At 38.0% G+C, this 18,062-nt stretch overlaps 1 protein-coding gene across 1 annotated transcript in view; it reads left to right on the forward strand.

The window, feature by feature from the left end:
- col7a1 (collagen, type VII, alpha 1) overlaps positions 1-18,062 on the forward strand; it is a gene marked incomplete in the record, with an annotated part of 65,431 nt that overhangs the window by 20,632 nt on the left and 26,737 nt on the right. Inside the window, 42 exon segments of the mRNA XM_014009010.1 lie at positions 2,105-2,131; positions 2,231-2,284; positions 2,382-2,453; positions 2,836-2,895; positions 3,327-3,362; positions 3,449-3,493; positions 4,389-4,424; positions 4,544-4,588; positions 4,687-4,722; positions 4,865-4,900; positions 4,999-5,031; positions 5,113-5,184; positions 5,277-5,333; positions 5,422-5,457; positions 5,533-5,613; positions 6,528-6,563; positions 6,742-6,786; positions 6,905-6,976; positions 7,114-7,158; positions 7,247-7,282; positions 7,414-7,455; positions 7,615-7,695; positions 7,820-7,855; positions 7,958-7,993; positions 8,408-8,488; positions 8,587-8,622; positions 9,095-9,166; positions 9,245-9,289; positions 9,610-9,645; positions 9,965-10,000; positions 10,502-10,606; positions 10,678-10,743; positions 11,707-11,742; positions 11,825-11,860; positions 11,944-11,991; positions 12,097-12,132; positions 12,703-12,828; positions 13,787-13,996; positions 14,067-14,102; positions 14,174-14,218; positions 14,330-14,437; positions 14,513-14,584. Of these exon segments, the coding sequence (XP_013864464.1) occupies positions 2,105-2,131; positions 2,231-2,284; positions 2,382-2,453; positions 2,836-2,895; positions 3,327-3,362; positions 3,449-3,493; positions 4,389-4,424; positions 4,544-4,588; positions 4,687-4,722; positions 4,865-4,900; positions 4,999-5,031; positions 5,113-5,184; positions 5,277-5,333; positions 5,422-5,457; positions 5,533-5,613; positions 6,528-6,563; positions 6,742-6,786; positions 6,905-6,976; positions 7,114-7,158; positions 7,247-7,282; positions 7,414-7,455; positions 7,615-7,695; positions 7,820-7,855; positions 7,958-7,993; positions 8,408-8,488; positions 8,587-8,622; positions 9,095-9,166; positions 9,245-9,289; positions 9,610-9,645; positions 9,965-10,000; positions 10,502-10,606; positions 10,678-10,743; positions 11,707-11,742; positions 11,825-11,860; positions 11,944-11,991; positions 12,097-12,132; positions 12,703-12,828; positions 13,787-13,996; positions 14,067-14,102; positions 14,174-14,218; positions 14,330-14,437; positions 14,513-14,584 (2,385 nt within the window).

Genomic DNA, 18,062 nt, shown 5'->3' on the forward strand with positions numbered 1-18,062 from the left:
GTAAATGGTAAATGGTAAATGGACTGAACTTATAGAGTGCTGTATTAAGTCCCTCCAGACCCTAAAGCACTTTACACTTACACCCAGTAACTAAAGTTATTATGTAAATAAACCAAGTATTACAAAGATCTGTTACCTTTTGAAATAGTTTATTTTGCTGCATTTAATCATGAATACAACATACGGAACCCTATAAAAGTAGTGAAGATTAAACATCAAAAACAAAAAGAACACATTCGCCTCCTATTTAACAAAATATTATTTTGACATCTCTGACTTGCCAAATTTTTAAAACAATTTTATTTTCACTTTCAGTTTTTGTCTTCAACTGCTTGTAATTTTAACTGTGTTGAGTGTGCATAGAAAGTTTTTTTTACCAGCTTCTAGCCAAGATTCTGATGTTTCTGTAGATACCAAACATGTCTATGTTTAAGTAAAAGAACTTATAGTAATTAAAGTAGAAAACCAGGGGTTTGGACTTAAGAGATGAATGAACCAATTGGCAGGCCGAACTTTGGTCACTCGCGGGCCAGATGTGGCYGCAGGCTGCCAGTTGAATAGYCCTGGTATAGACTAMATTAAGTTAAACCCACCTTTAATGATGCAGTCCTGGTTCCCTGGACCTACTGCTTAGCATGTTTTTCATGCTCTAACWATCTTGATTAAATTACTTGTCTTGATATAAGCTGATGAAAACAGTTATCTAAATKAAGTGTGCTGGAGCAGAAACACATGGAGGACAGTGGACTCTACAGGTTCATGACTGGAAAAAAAACTGTGCTGATGTGCTCATTGAACAATTCACAAGCATTAGGGTTTCTAATTTCTGGGAAAAAAAGAACATCTCAGGTTTTTTAGTTGTGAAATAAACCTGAAGCAGAGCCCTGTTATTACAATATTAGATGATGTTTTTCTGATGTTAACTCAATTGAAATATAATATGACTAAAGATGAGAACGTGAAGTTCATATATAAGCAAAATATGTGTCATTTTTTAATTTTTGTTGTCATTATTCAATCTTGTGAGTTGTACTGTAATCTGTCTCAATTAGAAGGCTGTAGTGTTTTTCAAAGTGAGGGCTGCAACCCCCTAAGGGTCCACTAGGTGGCGATAAGGGGGCCTCAGAATTCAGGAGGTGGAAAAAATAGGAAACAAAAAAAATCTAATAAATGTATTAGGTCATTATCATAAAATCAAACGYTTTTCAATTCTTTCTTTCTTTTCTTTCTTTCCTTTATTTAACCAGGTAAAACCCCAATAAGATCCAGTTCTCATTTGCAAGGGAGACCTGGACAGAAACCTGCCACACAACATCTTGTTTACACAAAACTAAAACAAATTAAACAATATACACAGGTTTAAAACAACTTACAAAACTAGTTTAAAAGCAATGACACTGACTGATAGAATCAGGTTGCTTGTTTTTCAGAATCGCTCAAAATAATTTCAATGAATTAAGATGCGACACATTGAGTTCAGACTGGAGCTGATTCATGCCAGAGGAGCCATAACACTGAATGCTTGCTTCTCTTTTCCTGTTTGAACACATGGAACATGCAAAACACAAATGTTGGAGCATAAGGAATGGGCAGTAACGGCACATTGTGGAGAGAATTTTAGTAAGCCAGAGCCAAGCTGAGTAGAGTTTTATAAATCAGTAGCATCAAGTGACTGTATCTCTGTATAAGGAGGCCATATAGAATTTTTTTGTTTTGTTTTGCATACAACTCACAATGATGAGACGTCTGCTACCTGTTACAAACCTCAAAACACAATGCTAGACAATATGCATTCATATAATTCATTTTTTTTAAATATAATTTGTTATTTACAAGAGGATTAGATTTTTTTCTGTTCTTATGTCAACAGCTGAAAATTTGTTTTTTTTTCAGTTTTAAAACATGTTAGTTAATAAGATTSTAATTCTAAACAAGTGTATTAATTACTGAATAGTAAATAAAAGTGAGAAGCTCATGTTTGGCTGGCATGGAAAAGTTTGGGAACCTCTGCTGTATGATCCTATATGAGTATAATTATACTTGTTTTTTTACTTACTTTTAGCCTTGTTTCTGAAGTCTCACTCTTCTTCTCTCTTCCCCACAGGGAGATAAGGGCAGCACGGGAGAGAGGGTGAGCCACACCACCACCAAYTAGTCCTCTCAGTGCAGAAATGTCCCGCTGAGCTCATGAGCGTAASGATTCTCAGCTCTTTTCTCTCCTTGCTGACAGGGACCTCCAGGAGTMGGAAGTGGGGTGGCTGTGAAGGGCGAGAAGGGCGTCCCTGTGAGCACTGACACRTTTATTTAACTGCTAAACAACGTTGTGTGCAGGTGGGGGTATTTAATATATTTATTTTTAAAATAATAATTATTGTTATCAGGGAATTCCAGGAACTCTAGGAACTCCAGGTGCTAGAGGGCCATCAGGACCTCAGGGCAGCAAAGGAGAAAAGGTTTGTGCAAACTTATTTGGCTCCAGAATACCCAGGCAATGTAAAATGTTGGTTTTGAGTAACAGATTGRTTTGATTTGATTTGATTTATTGATTTAATAGGAAAAGATTACTAAAAATCAATCCTGACTTAGCATAATTGCTGTTTTACAGCAGGTTCCTGTTCTGCAGCACATAAAACACTCAGAAATACAGCATCACAATCACATCAGTATACACCATAGACACAAAACCAAACAAGCATACCAAATTTCAGGAAGGCAGCATTTGCAAAGTGCACAATGCACAGAGAGTTCCATAATTAGCACCTTGGAAGATCTGAAAATATAAATTGATACCACTATACAAAACATGATTCTGAAAAGATTATTGTTGTTTCTCAGGGCGATGAAGGTGTTGGACTCCCTGGACTCCCTGGAAAGCAAGGAGATCCTGGGGACCGGGTATGTTAGCCACATGGCACATTGTAAAATATTCCTGATGGGACTGTTTGATGGTACTCATACCTGGTTGTTATAAATCCCAAAAAGCACAGTTTTCACTTTAAAGTATACACAACACAAACTTTTTTTTTAAAATGTTGCCTTCATTTGGATCAATGATTCTGCCTGACAGTGTTTAGAAACAGTTTCCTGATTCATCATTTCCTAGTAACACCATCAATCGAGCAAAAGGCATTGGGTTTTACAGGATTTTGTGTACATGCTGGCTCATGTATTTATTAAATACTACAGTGTTATTATTTTATGCTTCTTTAAAAAACATTTATTTTCAAATATTTCCCAACATCCAACTGAATGGTTTTAGAACCTGAACTGCCTTGTTGGATTTGATAGATTTCATTATTAATATGAGCTTTTTTCTGATGCTTTAGGGTCTGCGTGGGCCTGCGGGTGAACTTGGCAGCAAGGTAAGATACAGGTAAGGAAAACAGTTTCTGTCACAAGCTGGAAAAACAAAAACAACGACCTCTGGTTACTGTGCTTGTCTGGATAGGGCGACCGAGGTCAGCCGGGTGAGCCTGGGACACGAGGAGACAGGGTGAGTGTTTTTTTTTTTCCACACGAGACAGTCAAGTCAGTGCATGTCTGTTAGTGTGTGTGCACAAGTGTCTGCTGCACAATGACTGGTTCATATTCACAGACAAAAAAAAAATCAGGTTTAATCATGTTTACAGAGAGAAGATGAATCATGAAAGGAAAATTACCGTAAATCAAATGGGCCAAACAATAATTCAAGCCTTTTGTTCTATTTGGACTTTTATTAATCTTTGAAAAGTTTGATGAGACCAACAGAAGAGGTTAGAGTTGTACTGACGATAGACGTGTTTGGCCTTCACTTTATTCAGGGTTGGTCTGCAGAGACATAAGCATCACAAATTGAAGTCTTAAGATTTTATTTTTTCTTAATAATGAGGGTTAGCTGTTTGAAACAGTGGCGGGAGTCACYTTAGGCCACACTAAACGTCTTACATCAGTGGTCTCGCCCATGATGTTCATGCTTTCAAATGCCAAAAAACTCATTTCAACCAAAACTTTGTGAAATGCAAACAAAAACCTGAGATCCGAAAACAAAGATTTCCAACATGTACACACAAAAAAAGTATTTTGCARATAAAACGTATCACTTCACAAACAACATTTTGCCAGATAATTGAAGGAAAATGTCATGAGTATTATAAAAAAAAGTTGAAAAACAAAGTATGAATAACAAAACTCTCACAAAACTGTCTTACTTGGCATTTCGAGTTTACTTACTGGTTTCAGTTTTAGGCTAAAAATGTCAGTTTTTGTTAGCAGTAAGTTCAAATCTCACGTATCATATCCATTTTAAATAAACCTGAAACTGACGGAGATTGATTGGAAATGTTTTGCTCAGAGCCAAAATTCACCCAGTAAACACGACGCAACAAATCTGAACATCTGTGTCTTTGTAGGGGGAGCGAGGCCCGGCTGGAGAGACTGGGGAGAAAGTGAGTGCAGCTGGTGTTGGTTATTTATTTRTTTTGTAGAGAATAAATCTCTCAGCCKTTGACTTCATTTGGTTTTTAAATGATTTTGCATCATTTTCTGAATAATTTYGTCTTCTCAGGGGGACGCAGGGAAGCCGGGTATCCCGGGATCACCAGGACTGAGGGTGAGCGGTGAAACACTATTTTAAATCTTATATTTTCATCTGTAACTTGGTGAGGACTGAGAACTTCACATATAAGTGTTTTTTTAATGCACTACCAGGGTTTACCAGGACCAAGTGGAGTGTCTGGAGAAAAGGTAAGGTTGATTCAATTAGGAGTAATCCTACAAGAACCAGCAGGTCAGGAGGAACGTGATTCCATTGTTGAACATTTCATAACCTGATGTAATGAGTTTTCAAGCAAAGATCAGAGATCAAGCTGAACGTGTTTCTTTCCAGGGAAACGAAGGCGCTCGAGGGGAGCCGGGCAGAAGTGTGAGCACTCAGATATGAGAAAATCATCATCTATATTTATTTATCCCTTTTCTTAATGTGAAATTAAATGATTTACTTTTCATTTCTAAACCATCCAGGTTCAAGGTTTACCAGGAAAGAAAGGAGATCAGGTGAGACATACTCATTCTCCTGTATGTTTTCTTTTTTTAGTTTTTCAGATGTTTATGTGTTTTGTTTGTTCCTGCCCACAGGGGGAACAAGGCCTGCCTGGTTCTGAGGGTCAAAGGGGAGAGAAGGGAGAGCCTGGACAAAGAGGAGAGAAAGTGAGCAGCCCCCCAGAAGACAATGTTTTGAAATCCTTTAAAACATTTCTGCAGGCCTCCAAATAAAATGAACATTTCTGTCCTCCTTCTAGGGATCTCCAGGAGGTGGTTCAGATGAGGCTGGAACAAAAGGAGATCCAGGAGATCGAGTGAGTTTAAAAGAMACAAAATGTCCTCCTAAAGATTGTTGAAATCATCCCGGTAAGACCATTCTGTCTATGTTTGCTTTCTCATCAGGGACCCCCTGGTCTTAGTGGACGACCTGGAGCCAAGGTGAGAGACCTGAAGTGCGCTCTTTATTCTTACTTTTCTTTTGTTACTGCATCTGTGTGTTTGACTGTTATTTAGGGAGACTCTGGTGAACCAGGAGAGAGAGGAGAGAATGGACGCCCAGGACTCCCAGGAAAACCTGGTCTCCCCGGAAAACAGGTCAGAGTGGCATTAGCCACCTCAGGTGTTTAAARAAGTTTCTATTGATTTGATCCATTTGAAGAAGCAACCACTTTCAGGGTCTCTTCAGTGTATTAAACTGGTGAATCAAACTGCAGGTTTTTTCTCTGTCTGAACACACAAAAAGAGAACTTTTCTGTTGGTGCTCCTGATCTGATCGGAGGAGCAGCATCTTCTGATTGATCTAACATTCAGCTTTTATCAGCGTAATATGTGGCTGCTTCTTCTGACACTTTGTTTATTCATTATTTTTTAATAATTGCCTGCTGCCATGTGACATACTGCATCTGTGTACATGTTTAATTACTATGTATTTTAGTGTCTTAAAATCACTGTATAGATTTTTATCAACTCAAATCAAACTTTGAGCKCAAATTTGATGCAGTAGCTGAGAGTTATCCTCAAAACACCAAATACCATTGGTGTAGGATCTTTATTTCAAACCTATCTGATATACATTCCCTTAAGAGATCCTAGTTTAATATTTTTCAATTTTATTGAAAATTTCAAATTAATATTTAATTCACATATTTTGAATCATGTAAAATCAGTTCACGTTGGTTTAGTTTTACATGAAGCATTTTTAATGAAATGATTTAAACAAAGAAACCTGGAACTGTATCTTTGACAGCTTTTTAAAAATAGTATTATTGTTGTTTTCATCCTGTTTTACTTGATAATTTTAAAAGACAAACAGTATTTGTCAGCACATGTATTCTCTGTGATGTGATGAAAGTTCAAAATCCACTGAAACTTTTTTTATTCTTTTGAACATGCATCTTTTTCTAAAGATGACAGTTTAGAGGTAAAAATAGACATTTTTTTTCACTAACATGAATAAACATTTCTTTTGATGTATTTTTGATGTCATTTTTAAATTAAACCTGTTACAGGGAGAGAAAGGTGACAAAGGTGATGAAGGCACACCTGTGAGTAGAATCTTTTTGTAACGCTTTTCCTATTTAGTCTGTATTTGTTTATATGTTTGGCAAGAAAGTTGTCGTGATTTTCTTTTATTACATATTTGTATGGATGAAACGTTGTGAGGTTTTGGTTATATATCTGAYCATCAGTGTGTGTCTGTTTCCTGTTTGTTTGATTTATCAGGGAGAACCAGGRCTTTCAGGGAAGCCAGGAGAAAGAGGACTGCGGGTAAGGCTTTATTTTTAACCCCTCTTTTTCTTTTAGTTCAGCTTTCACATTAAAACTTTAAAGCTGTCAAGTWACGTCAAGTTCAGTTAACAAACATTGTTATCGACCGCCCACTCAGGGACTGGCTGGTCAGCCCGGACGACCAGGAGAGAAAGGAGACATGGGAGACCCAGGAGAGCACGGCCGAAATGTGAGGGACTCATTTATGTTGCATCGCGCAGACAGATTTTCAATACGCTCTTGTGTTTCTCCGCCAAGGCCGGGTGAGAGGAAAGCGTGAGGAAGGTCGGCCGCTCGGCATCTTTATTGATCTGTGTTCGATTGCAGGGCAGTCCCGGACCTGCTGGACCGAGGGGAGAGAAAGGAGAGCTAGTACGCTGTCTTCTTTAATTATACAAACTCCTCGTGTTTCTTTAGGTCAGCACTCAGCAGATTCAAACACTTTACTCTCTCCCACCAGGGACCTGAGGGGCCTCCAGGACCACCAGGAAAACTGGTAAAATTATCACTTAACTATCTATAATTTAAAAAAAGAAAGCTTAAATTTTTACTTTAAAGTGAACTATGCACAGTCTAACTCAGATAATTCAGAGCAACATGTGAACATCTATGTTTGTGTGCCCGCAGGCKGATACCCAGGCTCTGCTGAAAGGCGAGCGAGGTGAGAAGGTATGTGCTTTTCTTTTCTGAGTCACTCCACAATAAAATATCCTGCAAATGTTACAGTTAAAATCAACCAAACTAAATTGAAATAAAATATGYGGTAATTGAGTTTAAAAAGAAGCAGGTTGCACAGCTAAAAAAATCTCCCATCACTGTGATTTCCAGGGTGACGCAGGCGACCCAGGCGAGCATGGCAGCAAAGGTCAGAAAGGCGAAGCAGGAACTCCCGGAGCTCCAGGTCTACGAGTGAGTTATTTGCAAACACTTTAATGGGAACTGATATTCCTCTCCACTGAAAATGCAACTCCTGTTTGTGTACCTTTGCTCTGCGTGACTGGTCCTCCTGAGTKACTTCTTGCTGTCTGTAAAGGGCTCAGAGGGACCGCGAGGGCCTGCCGGCACAAAAGTGAGTTCACTCGCTGCTTCAGTCTTCTCAACTGTCACCAACTGCGGAACGTTTGATTTCCTGTTTGATTTATTTATTTTCTTTCATTTCTAAAATTTTCAGGGCGATGCAGGAGAAAGAGGAGCACCAGGAGAGAAGGTTTGCAATTAATTAGTGTGACTGAAGATTTGGCAAATTTTTCATGTGCGCAACCACATACTCAGCTCTACTGCTCATCCCACAAATACCCGTTCCTTGCACATGTGGCATAATTTAAAATGGAAATAAACAGACTTTTCAACGGTATAGGTTTATTGTCAAAAAGAATTGTTACAACAAATAAATAACCTATTAAACACTAATTTCCTTGTTGTTGTGCTGAGTTTAGTACATGTGTTCCAATAAGCAAAGGTTCAGATCTTTTGAARTGAGGTTCTGTTGAAAGTTTATTAACAAATATCTTACTTTTTGCAAAAAATTATCTCCAATACAAAGTGGATTGCAGCAACATTAACTCAGAATATGATACGATACTACCTGATATTTTATTGAACCTTTGGTTTCTGTGTTCAGGGAGACAGAGGAGCATCAGGCTTGGATGGGCGACCTGGTCTKGATGGGAAACCAGGTTCTTCAGGGCCACCTGGACTAAGGGTGCTTCTATTTTTAGCAGCTTTGACAAAACTACAAACCTCACTGTGATGCATGTACCTGTCTGGTTACAATAAATTTATATATTTATTCTGTTACAGGGAGATCCAGGGAAAACGGGTGATTCTGGAAGAGACGTAAGCTTAGGTTTTCTCAGATATGGCACTTCCCCATTTTTTTCCCTTTTGACCCTGATTTCCCAAAATAATTTAAAAAATCATTTTTTTAAAATCAGGAAATAAGTGTGATTTTTTGCCAAATCTGTGAACTGAAGGGTTACATCCTGCAGAGGGCACTGTGGAGATGTTCACATGCACTCTGTACTCGTTGCATAAGCCAAGTGAAGGGGAAGATTTCTCAAGGCCAATTTATTTTCACCGGAGACTGTTATGTAACATTGTCAATAATAATATTGTAATAACAATGTTTTTAAAGGACCTGAGCAACTACAAGTTTTTGATTAAGCTCAACAATTTAATTTCTGTTTAACAGAAAAGACACTCATTAAAACTGAGCTGTTTTTGTCACTTAGACATTTCTTTGCATTTTCAGTGATAAAATCTCAAACTGAAAAGATTAAATTCGCTCTCATACACTTTKCTGTAATAGGGATTACCAGGATTAAGAGGTGAGCAGGGTCCGCAGGGACCTATTGGTCCTCCAGGAAATCCAGGAATACCTGTAAGTGCACATTTTTGTATACTATACATATATTTTATTTTGTATGATTTCTTTCAAATAAATCTTGTTATGTTTTAGGGGAAAGCAGGTGAAGATGGCAAAACTGGTCCTCCTGGCAAAACGGTAACTCTCCCCATGACTGAGTAACATAAACTGTATTATACCTGATTTATTTTTCTATTAATGACTGATTTAAATACTAATCTGCTCATTTGGAGGATAAATATTGTGAGTTCTGCGTGCCTGTCTGGCAATCTCTCACTAGTAATGACCTTGATGTACCGATCCTTTTCCTGTGAACAGTCAAAAGCTGTTCAGACATTTATTACAAAGTCTGCTGCATAATAACCGTCTTAAGTGAGCCTCTGAAACAGCTGAGCAGAGTGCTGCTGCTGACGACCAGCCATCATTCAGTTTGTAATGTATTTTGTTTTGACTCGCAGGGAGACGATGGAGTGCCTGGTGAAGATGGGAGAAAGGTCTGTGGCTCTTTTTTAAAAGTTTTTATGATATCTGAGACTTTCAGGATTATTTTCTCTAAACAAGTTTACCTTAGTGGAGAATCACACAGAATCACAGTTAAACCCAGAGACATTTATACATTTATAAAGCAAATGTCAAACAAAATTCATCTTTATTAAGCAGCATCTCTGCAATCTTTTCACTTCTAAACAGTATACAGTGTGTGAACTTTGTAAATGACTAAAACAAAAATCCATACGTGCGCACTCAGTTAACATCTTACTGCTTGTTTTTGTGTATTTCTCCAGAAAGCTGATTGTTGTTTCTAATCTGCAGGGTGACAAAGGAGAAGCTGGAGCAGCTGGAAGAGATGTCAGTTTTGTTAATCCTCCTTTATATAATTATCCCTCGTGTGTGTTTTGTTCGAAAGTTTGTTTCCACTCAGCATCCTCTCGTTTTCCTCTCCTCCCTCCCGTTTTCTCTGTGTCTTCGTTACACATCAGCTTTCTTTTCTGCTCATCGCTTTCCTCTAATGTGTGTTTGTGGTGAGTAGTTTGCTTTGACATTGACACCAGACTCTCACCCTCTGCTGAATCAATGGGCTTCTCAGAATCAGCCATATAGATCCACCAGCTTTTAATGATCAAGCTTAGCCTTTAAGGGGGTGCCACTTCAGAGAGGAATCCAGAGGAGCGCCAAATGTCAGAGTGCTGTTTTCATGTGCAAATTTATATTAATTATCTCTTGAACATCAGTGGAGGGGTGGCAGCAGCCACCTGCTTTGATTTTATAGTTCAGCCTCTACTATAGCGCAGAAGGAAATAAATCTGTGTGAAGTGACTCTCGGTTGCGTAACTGCATGTGATTTATCAGGGCCGTGACGGGGAGAAAGGTGACCGCGGGCCTGCTGGGACTGCAGGCCCCTCTGGTCCCACGGGACCTCCTGGATTGCCTGGCAGCATTGGTCCTCCCGGACAGGTGAGACTTAACAGAGCAATAATAACGACAATAAATTGACATTTTAACTAATTTACACATTTTCCCCTCAGGTTGTGTATGTAAAAGGAGTTGAAGCTGCTCCAATCCCAGGTCCACAGGGACCTCCTGGAACACCTGTGAGTAAAACAWCTGCAGTGGAAAGTACAGATAATGGTGTGAAAATGAAACGAGCAGAAGTAAATGTCTGCTGAAAAATAAATACTCCAGTAAAGAATAAATTAACAAAATTTCTACTCAAGTAAAGTAACTAAGTTTTTGTGCTTTGTTACCTTTTGATGAGAATCAATACAGTTTGGTCAAACAAAATGTCAGTGGTAAATGTTTTCCTTTCTAAGACAGCAGATGCAAGTTCAAGTGTCCCTGGGTCTTGTTCATGAGTGTGAGTGGAACAAARTGGGCAATTGTTTGGCAAATATGGCATCCAGAATAAAGCAGGAACTGATCTGTAGTGGCAAAAAGRAAGCTGAGCCCAGAGACAAGACTTTGAATTCACCGACTTTACTGGTAACATGGATATTAGTAGAGACTATACATGTCAATCCCTTTCAGATGTTTACCTGTAGCTTGACCCTCAAAAATCTGTCTTTTCTTTATATAAAAATGTGTGTTACTCATATGATCCAACAGGGGGTTGGGTGACAAGAAGACTATTGGCCGTGGGGAAAGGGGCTGCAGCAGAGAAGTAAAATAAATTTAAAGCAGAGTTTTGGAAAAAATCCATGGAATTAAAAAAATCTATGTGATTGCCCTATACGTCATATGTACCTGCAAAATGGGGTAAAATCTCTGTAATTTATGGACAATCTGTACAACTTAACATGTATGAGTGATGAAAGAATGGGACAGCAAAAACAACCAGCTTAAATGAGCTTCATAAGTAAGAGTTTGGCTTTTTTGGGCACATCTACCAAAAATAAATGATTTMAAGTTAAACTTAGAATTTGTGTTGTGTAAAGATATTTTTATTTGAGCAAATCAAATGTGTGTTTTGATTGTTTTGGTCTAACAGTTGTGATGTGTAGATCACTGCATTCCTCTGAACATCCAAATGTTTTTATTAACTTGCTTTTATCTCTCAGGGGGTTCCTGGGATCCCAGGAGCAGGAGGAGCTCGAGTAAGTAGTCGCTTTTCCTTTTACAATTTGCTTTTTCCTTTTATTTGTTCCCTATCATTTTTAATCTTCTTTCTTGTTTCAGGGGGAGAGAGGTCCACCTGGTCCTAAAGGTGACATTGTAAGTGAAACATGACCCCATGGTGTAACATTTAATGATTCGCAGGTTTTGTACTGATGCCTTTGATTTCTTATTATTTCTAGGGAGACCCAGGAGAGGATGGAGCTCCTGGTAAACCAGGGACTGCAGTGGTAAAATATGTGCAAATTTCATGCCATACAATCCTTTATTTGTTCATATTTCTTTGATTTACGCATCATTTTGTAAACAACGTGTTTCTGCTTCTCTGAAAAAAGGATGTGCAAAAAGCTCTGGCCAGCCTCGGTATTCAGGTGYGTGGTTTGTTTCCAGTTTAGATTTACCATTACAGGATTGTTTTAACAGATGAGAGTTTGAARGATGAAAGAAATGACAAAAACAAAAAGAATAACAGATGTAAGATGTGGGGGAAAACATTTAATAACACTTAAATGCATGCATTTCTTATAGATTTCTGTGAATAAGTGTGGTTATAATGTTTTAAGAAGTAAAAGAATATCTTGAACTTGTGCATTTAGTCAGGTTTTATGTTTTTTTTTCAAATGTCAGTGTGCCATTTACAGCTTTTTTGCATCTATATTGGTTTATCATAAATCTGAAACCCTCTTCAGGGTTGTTCAATTAATTATCTTGTCTTCTATTATTTCTACACATCTTTCTAAACATTCAAGAGTTTAAGGTTAAATATTTCCTTAAAACCCTATACCTGACATTTCTGAATGTATTAAGTGACAGAAAAGACTGCAGTTAAAAGCAGTGAAGACGTTGCTGACATTAATCTGCTGACAGTCTTTATTTGAGGTCAGAAGTGTTTCACAAACTTTCTGCTGGAAGGTGTGAAACTCTTCTTGTACTGCGTACAGGTGGCTGATTTGAAGGTGGTGATGGAGAAGAAGGACAACATTTTGTCTCCCTCAGTGCAAAAAGCAGAGAAGGGTGAAAAGGGGGACAGAGGCGAAGCTGGACCAAGGGGACCATCTGGTTCAGATGTAAGTGGTTTTAAGACAAGTGTGCATTTAGTAAAACTTTCAGTCTGTCATTAAACAAGTTTTGATGTTAATACGTAACTGTGGTATTATTTATTAAAACATATGGCCAAATTTATACTTTAGATGTATGTTTAAAATTACTAATAAGTCAGGAATAAATTTAAGAAAGCTTTTAAAACATTTGTGCAAAATTATAGTGTGAGTCAGCATTATATATTTATTCCTTTTTCACAGTTTATTTTACGTTTTGTTTTCAAACCTAAAGGGTTGATATATTTTTGATTGTTTCTCACCCTTTTTACTTACAGCAGTATTTATTCTTTATCTGCTCTCAATAAGCATCACTTCCCCCCTAAAATCGCACGCTAATTACTATATCTAGGGCATTGCAGGGCTCAGTTTTCTTGCACAAGGACTCTTGGCCAGGYAGATGAATCAGATCACTGATCTTCCAGTTGGAGGACTGTGACCACTTCATCTTAAGTGTGTAAAGTAGGATCAGGTGGTTTAGTGCAAACAGGCTTTCTTCTTTTATTTAGCTTTACGAAGGGGTTTGAAGGCTCTTCTTTACTCAAGTGCACTGTTCAACCRTGAACCATAACAAATTTATGCTTGTAAATATATTTAAACATAATCACGACATCTATTATGATGAAGTTTATTTGTCAAATTAGGCCTGATAAATACTGATCAGCTCTGTGATTATTTGGCTTGTATTTTCATAATAAAACTATAAAATGTGTGAATTGGTGCTCGCTCAAACAAGTTGGCGTGCCTGTGTGTGATGATGAGTAACTGGATGCTCTCCCAGGCTATAAATCTAAATTGTGACCTCATGCTAAACTGACCCAGACAGTAAATCTGCCCCCATGAGTAAAGATAAAAACAGACGGAAGACATCTTGTCAGATCATAACAAATCACAATGAAGCACATTTTGCCGTCCCGTTTTGCATCAGGGTGCTCGCGGTTTTCCAGGAGACAGAGGAATCAAAGGGGACCAAGGGGAGCGAGGACAGATGGGACCGGCTGGCCTCCCAGGAAGAGCCATTGGCGAGCGAGGACCGGAGGGACCCCCGGGGCCTGCAGGAGAACCTGGCAAACCCGGGATACCTGGTGTTCCTGGAAGAGCGGGGGAACTGGGGGAGGCTGGCAGACCAGGGGAAAAGGTGAAGAGGAGGTTTGCTAAAATAAAAATGTTCTTATCAATAAACATGACTTGATGCTTGTGTGTTTCAGGGAGAGCGAGGAGATAAGGGAGACAAAGGCGATGCTGTAAGTAGTTATACTAGACGTGTAGCTTCGGCAGTGCTTGCAGTCAGCTGAGAGTTTTCTCTGTTCATCAGGGTCTAGTTGGATTAGCAGGACCAGCTGGGCCTCAAGGTGAAAAGGTAAAATCCTTCTAATGCTGATGGTTTATGTGATATCACCAATGGAATATGGCATAGAAAAAAACATGAAATAAGATCTGAGTTTTGAAAGATTTTAATATTTTTTTGTAGGGAGCTCCTGGTGAATCAGTTCTGCTTGGTACCCCCGGGCTCAGAGGGCCMCCAGGCGAAAATGGCGAGCCTGGTCCAACTGGCCCTTTAGGACCGAAAGGAGAACGAGTAAGATTTAAATAATGTACAATGACATGTTAGTATCTGTTGTTTTATTAAACCTGTTAATGTGTGTTTTTACAGGGTTTCGCAGGTCCTCGTGGTGAAAAAGGTGACAGAGGAGAGGTTGGAGAGAAAGGACGTGGAGGCTCACCGGTGAGATAGCTCTCAGCTCAGATTAGATTACACGACGGTCACGCAGAGAGAGAGAGAGAGAGAGAGAAAGAGGGGAACATAAAACTAAGTGTGGTTAAAATGATGAATGTGTTTTGTTCTACTCCAAGGTAGATTTAAAGAAAAATGACTGTGTTTTAAGTTAACCTTTGAAAAGWACCTATTTATTGAAGCTCAGCAGCTCTTGATATTTTCAGAGAGATACTCTGTTCATGAGGGTTGTRGATGAGTGGACACATCCTTTGTGAAGGGGCAGGAAAAGGGTAGTGGTGGGGGGGGTATTGTTTAAGCTGAAAAAAGGTCTCAGAAGGTAATCTTTTGTGTTTCCTTGGGAAGGAGCCAAACTCCTTTTAAACTTTTTTAACTTGCAAAATCTTTGAGAACACTGCCTTCTTTGGAAATGTAATTAATCATGTTTTTTTTTTTTTTACTTTTGAAAGTTCTCATATCTATCCACTAAATAGTTAGTTCCTGCTCAGACAGTGTATAAAGAGGGGCTCTGACATCAGCCCATGCTGTGTGGACAGAATTTTATTTGTCAAGGGAAGCACTTGCTGCACTTTATGGTACTTTTCTACTTGCTTCAGACCCGTTAACAGTATAAGTACTTACTGATGGTTGGTTTAATTTAGCACACTGCAATCAATGTATATACATAAAAGCAGAGTTGCAGAATTTCAGTGATTAAGCTAAAAGACAAGCTATTATTTTCTTTGCCAGTAAATTAACTTAATAACACTGTTTTCAACAACTTGGCATTGAAATATTGGCAGTTATGCAAAATATATTTTTTTCTATGGAAAATAAGACGAGCTCTAAAAATGGTGTTTATTCTTTTTTATTTTTATTCTTTAATTAAAAAAACTTGCTCAGAAGTAGGATTCTGTGAGATATCTGATGTTGGACTAAACTGCAACAACTGTATAAATAACAGGAGCTTTTTAAAGCAAAATTAGAGCAATCATGTACAACCCTAATTCCAATGAAGTTAGGATGCTGTAGAACCTAAATAAAAACGATTTGCAAATGGTGTATATTCTTTTTTATTTTTATTCTTTAATTAAAAAAACTTGCTCAGAAGTAGGATTCTGTGAGATATCTGAAGTTGGACTAAACTGCAACAACTGTATAAATAACAGGAGCTTTTTAAAGCAAAATTAGAGCAATCATGTACAACCCTAATTCCAATGAAGTTAGGATGCTGTAGAACCTAAATAAAAACGATTTGCAAATCATTTAAAACCTATATTCAATTGAAGACATTACAAAGACAAAATATTTAATATTCAAATGGATAAACTTTATTGTTCTTTTTTTTCAAATATTCACACATTTTTTATTTGATGCTTCCAAGGAAACTGGGACAGAGGCAACAAAAGACTGGGAAAGTTAAAAAGGTTAATTGGGAACAGGTGAGTGTCATAATTGGGTATTAAGGGAGCATCCCTGAAAGGCTCAGTCATTCATAACTAAAGTGGATAAGTGTCCTGTGGTCTGATGAGTCCACATTTCAAATTGCTTTTGGAAATGATGGATGACGGAGCAAGGAGGAAATAAACTGTCCGGATTGTTAGTGCAAAGTTCAAAATCCATCCTCTCTGATGGTATGGAGTTGTGTTAGTGCCCTTGACATGGATAACTTGCGCATCTATGAAGCACAATTAATTCTGAAACTACATCCAGGTTTTGGAGCAACAGGCTGCCATCCAAGCCACGTCTTTTTCAAGAACGTTGTTCAWATTTCAGCAAGACAATGCAAGGCCACATTCTGTGCATGTTCCAACAGCATGGCTTCGTAGTAAATGAGTGAGGGTACTACACTAGCTGCATTTCCATTGACCATGAAAATGCACAAATTAGAATTTCGAAAATAAATTTACTCAATGGAAACACGTCAGTTTCGAAAAAAAAATACGTTTTTCGACAAAATGTTTTTGCGCTAGGATGAGGTGGTATTTTGGCCGTATCGACTTTGGTGTTTTTCGCAAAACTGCAATGGAAACGCTTTTTTCGCATCACGGGAGTCGTGATCAACAACCGGCTGTTTCTACTGGCAAAAAAGACGATGACGAATAAGTTAATAGGAAGTAGAAGTAGTACTAATATCACAGAAGCAGTATAAAATAGTAAACTCATGACTACAATTTCCCAAAAACACAGCACACGTAGCCGCTCCCAAGTAAGGACTTGTCGCTGGAAAGCCTTGATAAAAAACGCTGACGTCTCCTCTGATGATGAGCGCTAGTGTGGCGGTAGCAATATGCTATGTGTTTACATCCATTGCCGCCATGTTTGTAATGACTTATYGCGAGAACAAACGTATTCACACGTGACTTTAATAGCATTTCTTACTTAATGGAAACACYGCAGTTGCGAAACTGTGTTTTTTCGACATTAACAGAATATCGACAAAGTTTTGCGCACATTTACAATGGAAACACAGCTACTGTCCTGCCTGCAGTCCAGACCTGGCTCTCATTGAAAATGTGTGACACATTAAGAAGTGCAAACTACAACAACAGAGACCCTGAACCGTTGAGCGACTGAAGATGTTCATCAAGCAAAAATGGGAAAGAATTCCACCTAAAAAGCTTCAACAATTATTGTCCTCAGTTTCCAAACCCTTACTGAGTGTTAAAAAGAAAAGGGGATAAAACACAGTGGTAAACATGCCCCTGTTTAAGCATTTTTGGAACTTGTTGCAGGTATTAAATTCAAAATGAGKGAATATTTGCAAAAAACAAAACAAAAAAAAAACTTTTATTTGTTTTAACATTCAATATTTTGTCTTTGTAGTATTCARTTGAATATAGGTTAAAGGATTTTGCAAATCATCCTATTCTGTTTTATTTCAGTTTTACACTACGTCACAACTTCATTGGAATCAGGGTTGGGGYTTCGAAGCATTTCTTTTCAGACAAAACAAAAAAAGAGCAACTTTTATCACCTGCATCATTAAAAGTAAGAACATTTCTGCAGCATACGGCTCTGTTCTGGAACAGAACATCTGATTTGAAGCAGTGGTAGATTACAACTCGACGACCGATAAAGCTTACCTTATCTGGCAATCTGCAGGGATGATCTCTCGGTCTACAAAATTCCACAGTTATCTAAAGCCTGCTGCAACTCAGAGATGAAATCAGGTGACATTTTGACTAAAAGGGATTGAAAAAAAYTTGGTATCTTTTTTATGAAATCTTAAATTATTTGAATGCTAATACACACCCTGCAATAGTGTCACTGGTACAGCTAAAAAAAGAACAACAGGTGAAACCAAATGTTTGCTAGTAAAAACTCTTTAAAAATGTAAGCAATTGGGTTGTTTACTTAAATGGTTAACATCAACCTGGAAGCTCATTTAATAAATGAACTACAAACAATAACATTTATATTGAACATGTAAGTTTTTAATTTAAATAAACAGCAAAAGGTGTAGAAATATAATTTTAACGTTTTATGC

Source organism: Austrofundulus limnaeus, unplaced genomic scaffold (assembly GCF_001266775.1).
Source record: "Austrofundulus limnaeus strain Quisiro unplaced genomic scaffold, Austrofundulus_limnaeus-1.0 Scaffold55, whole genome shotgun sequence".
In the NCBI taxonomy this organism is placed as follows: domain Eukaryota; kingdom Metazoa; phylum Chordata; class Actinopteri; order Cyprinodontiformes; family Rivulidae; genus Austrofundulus; species Austrofundulus limnaeus.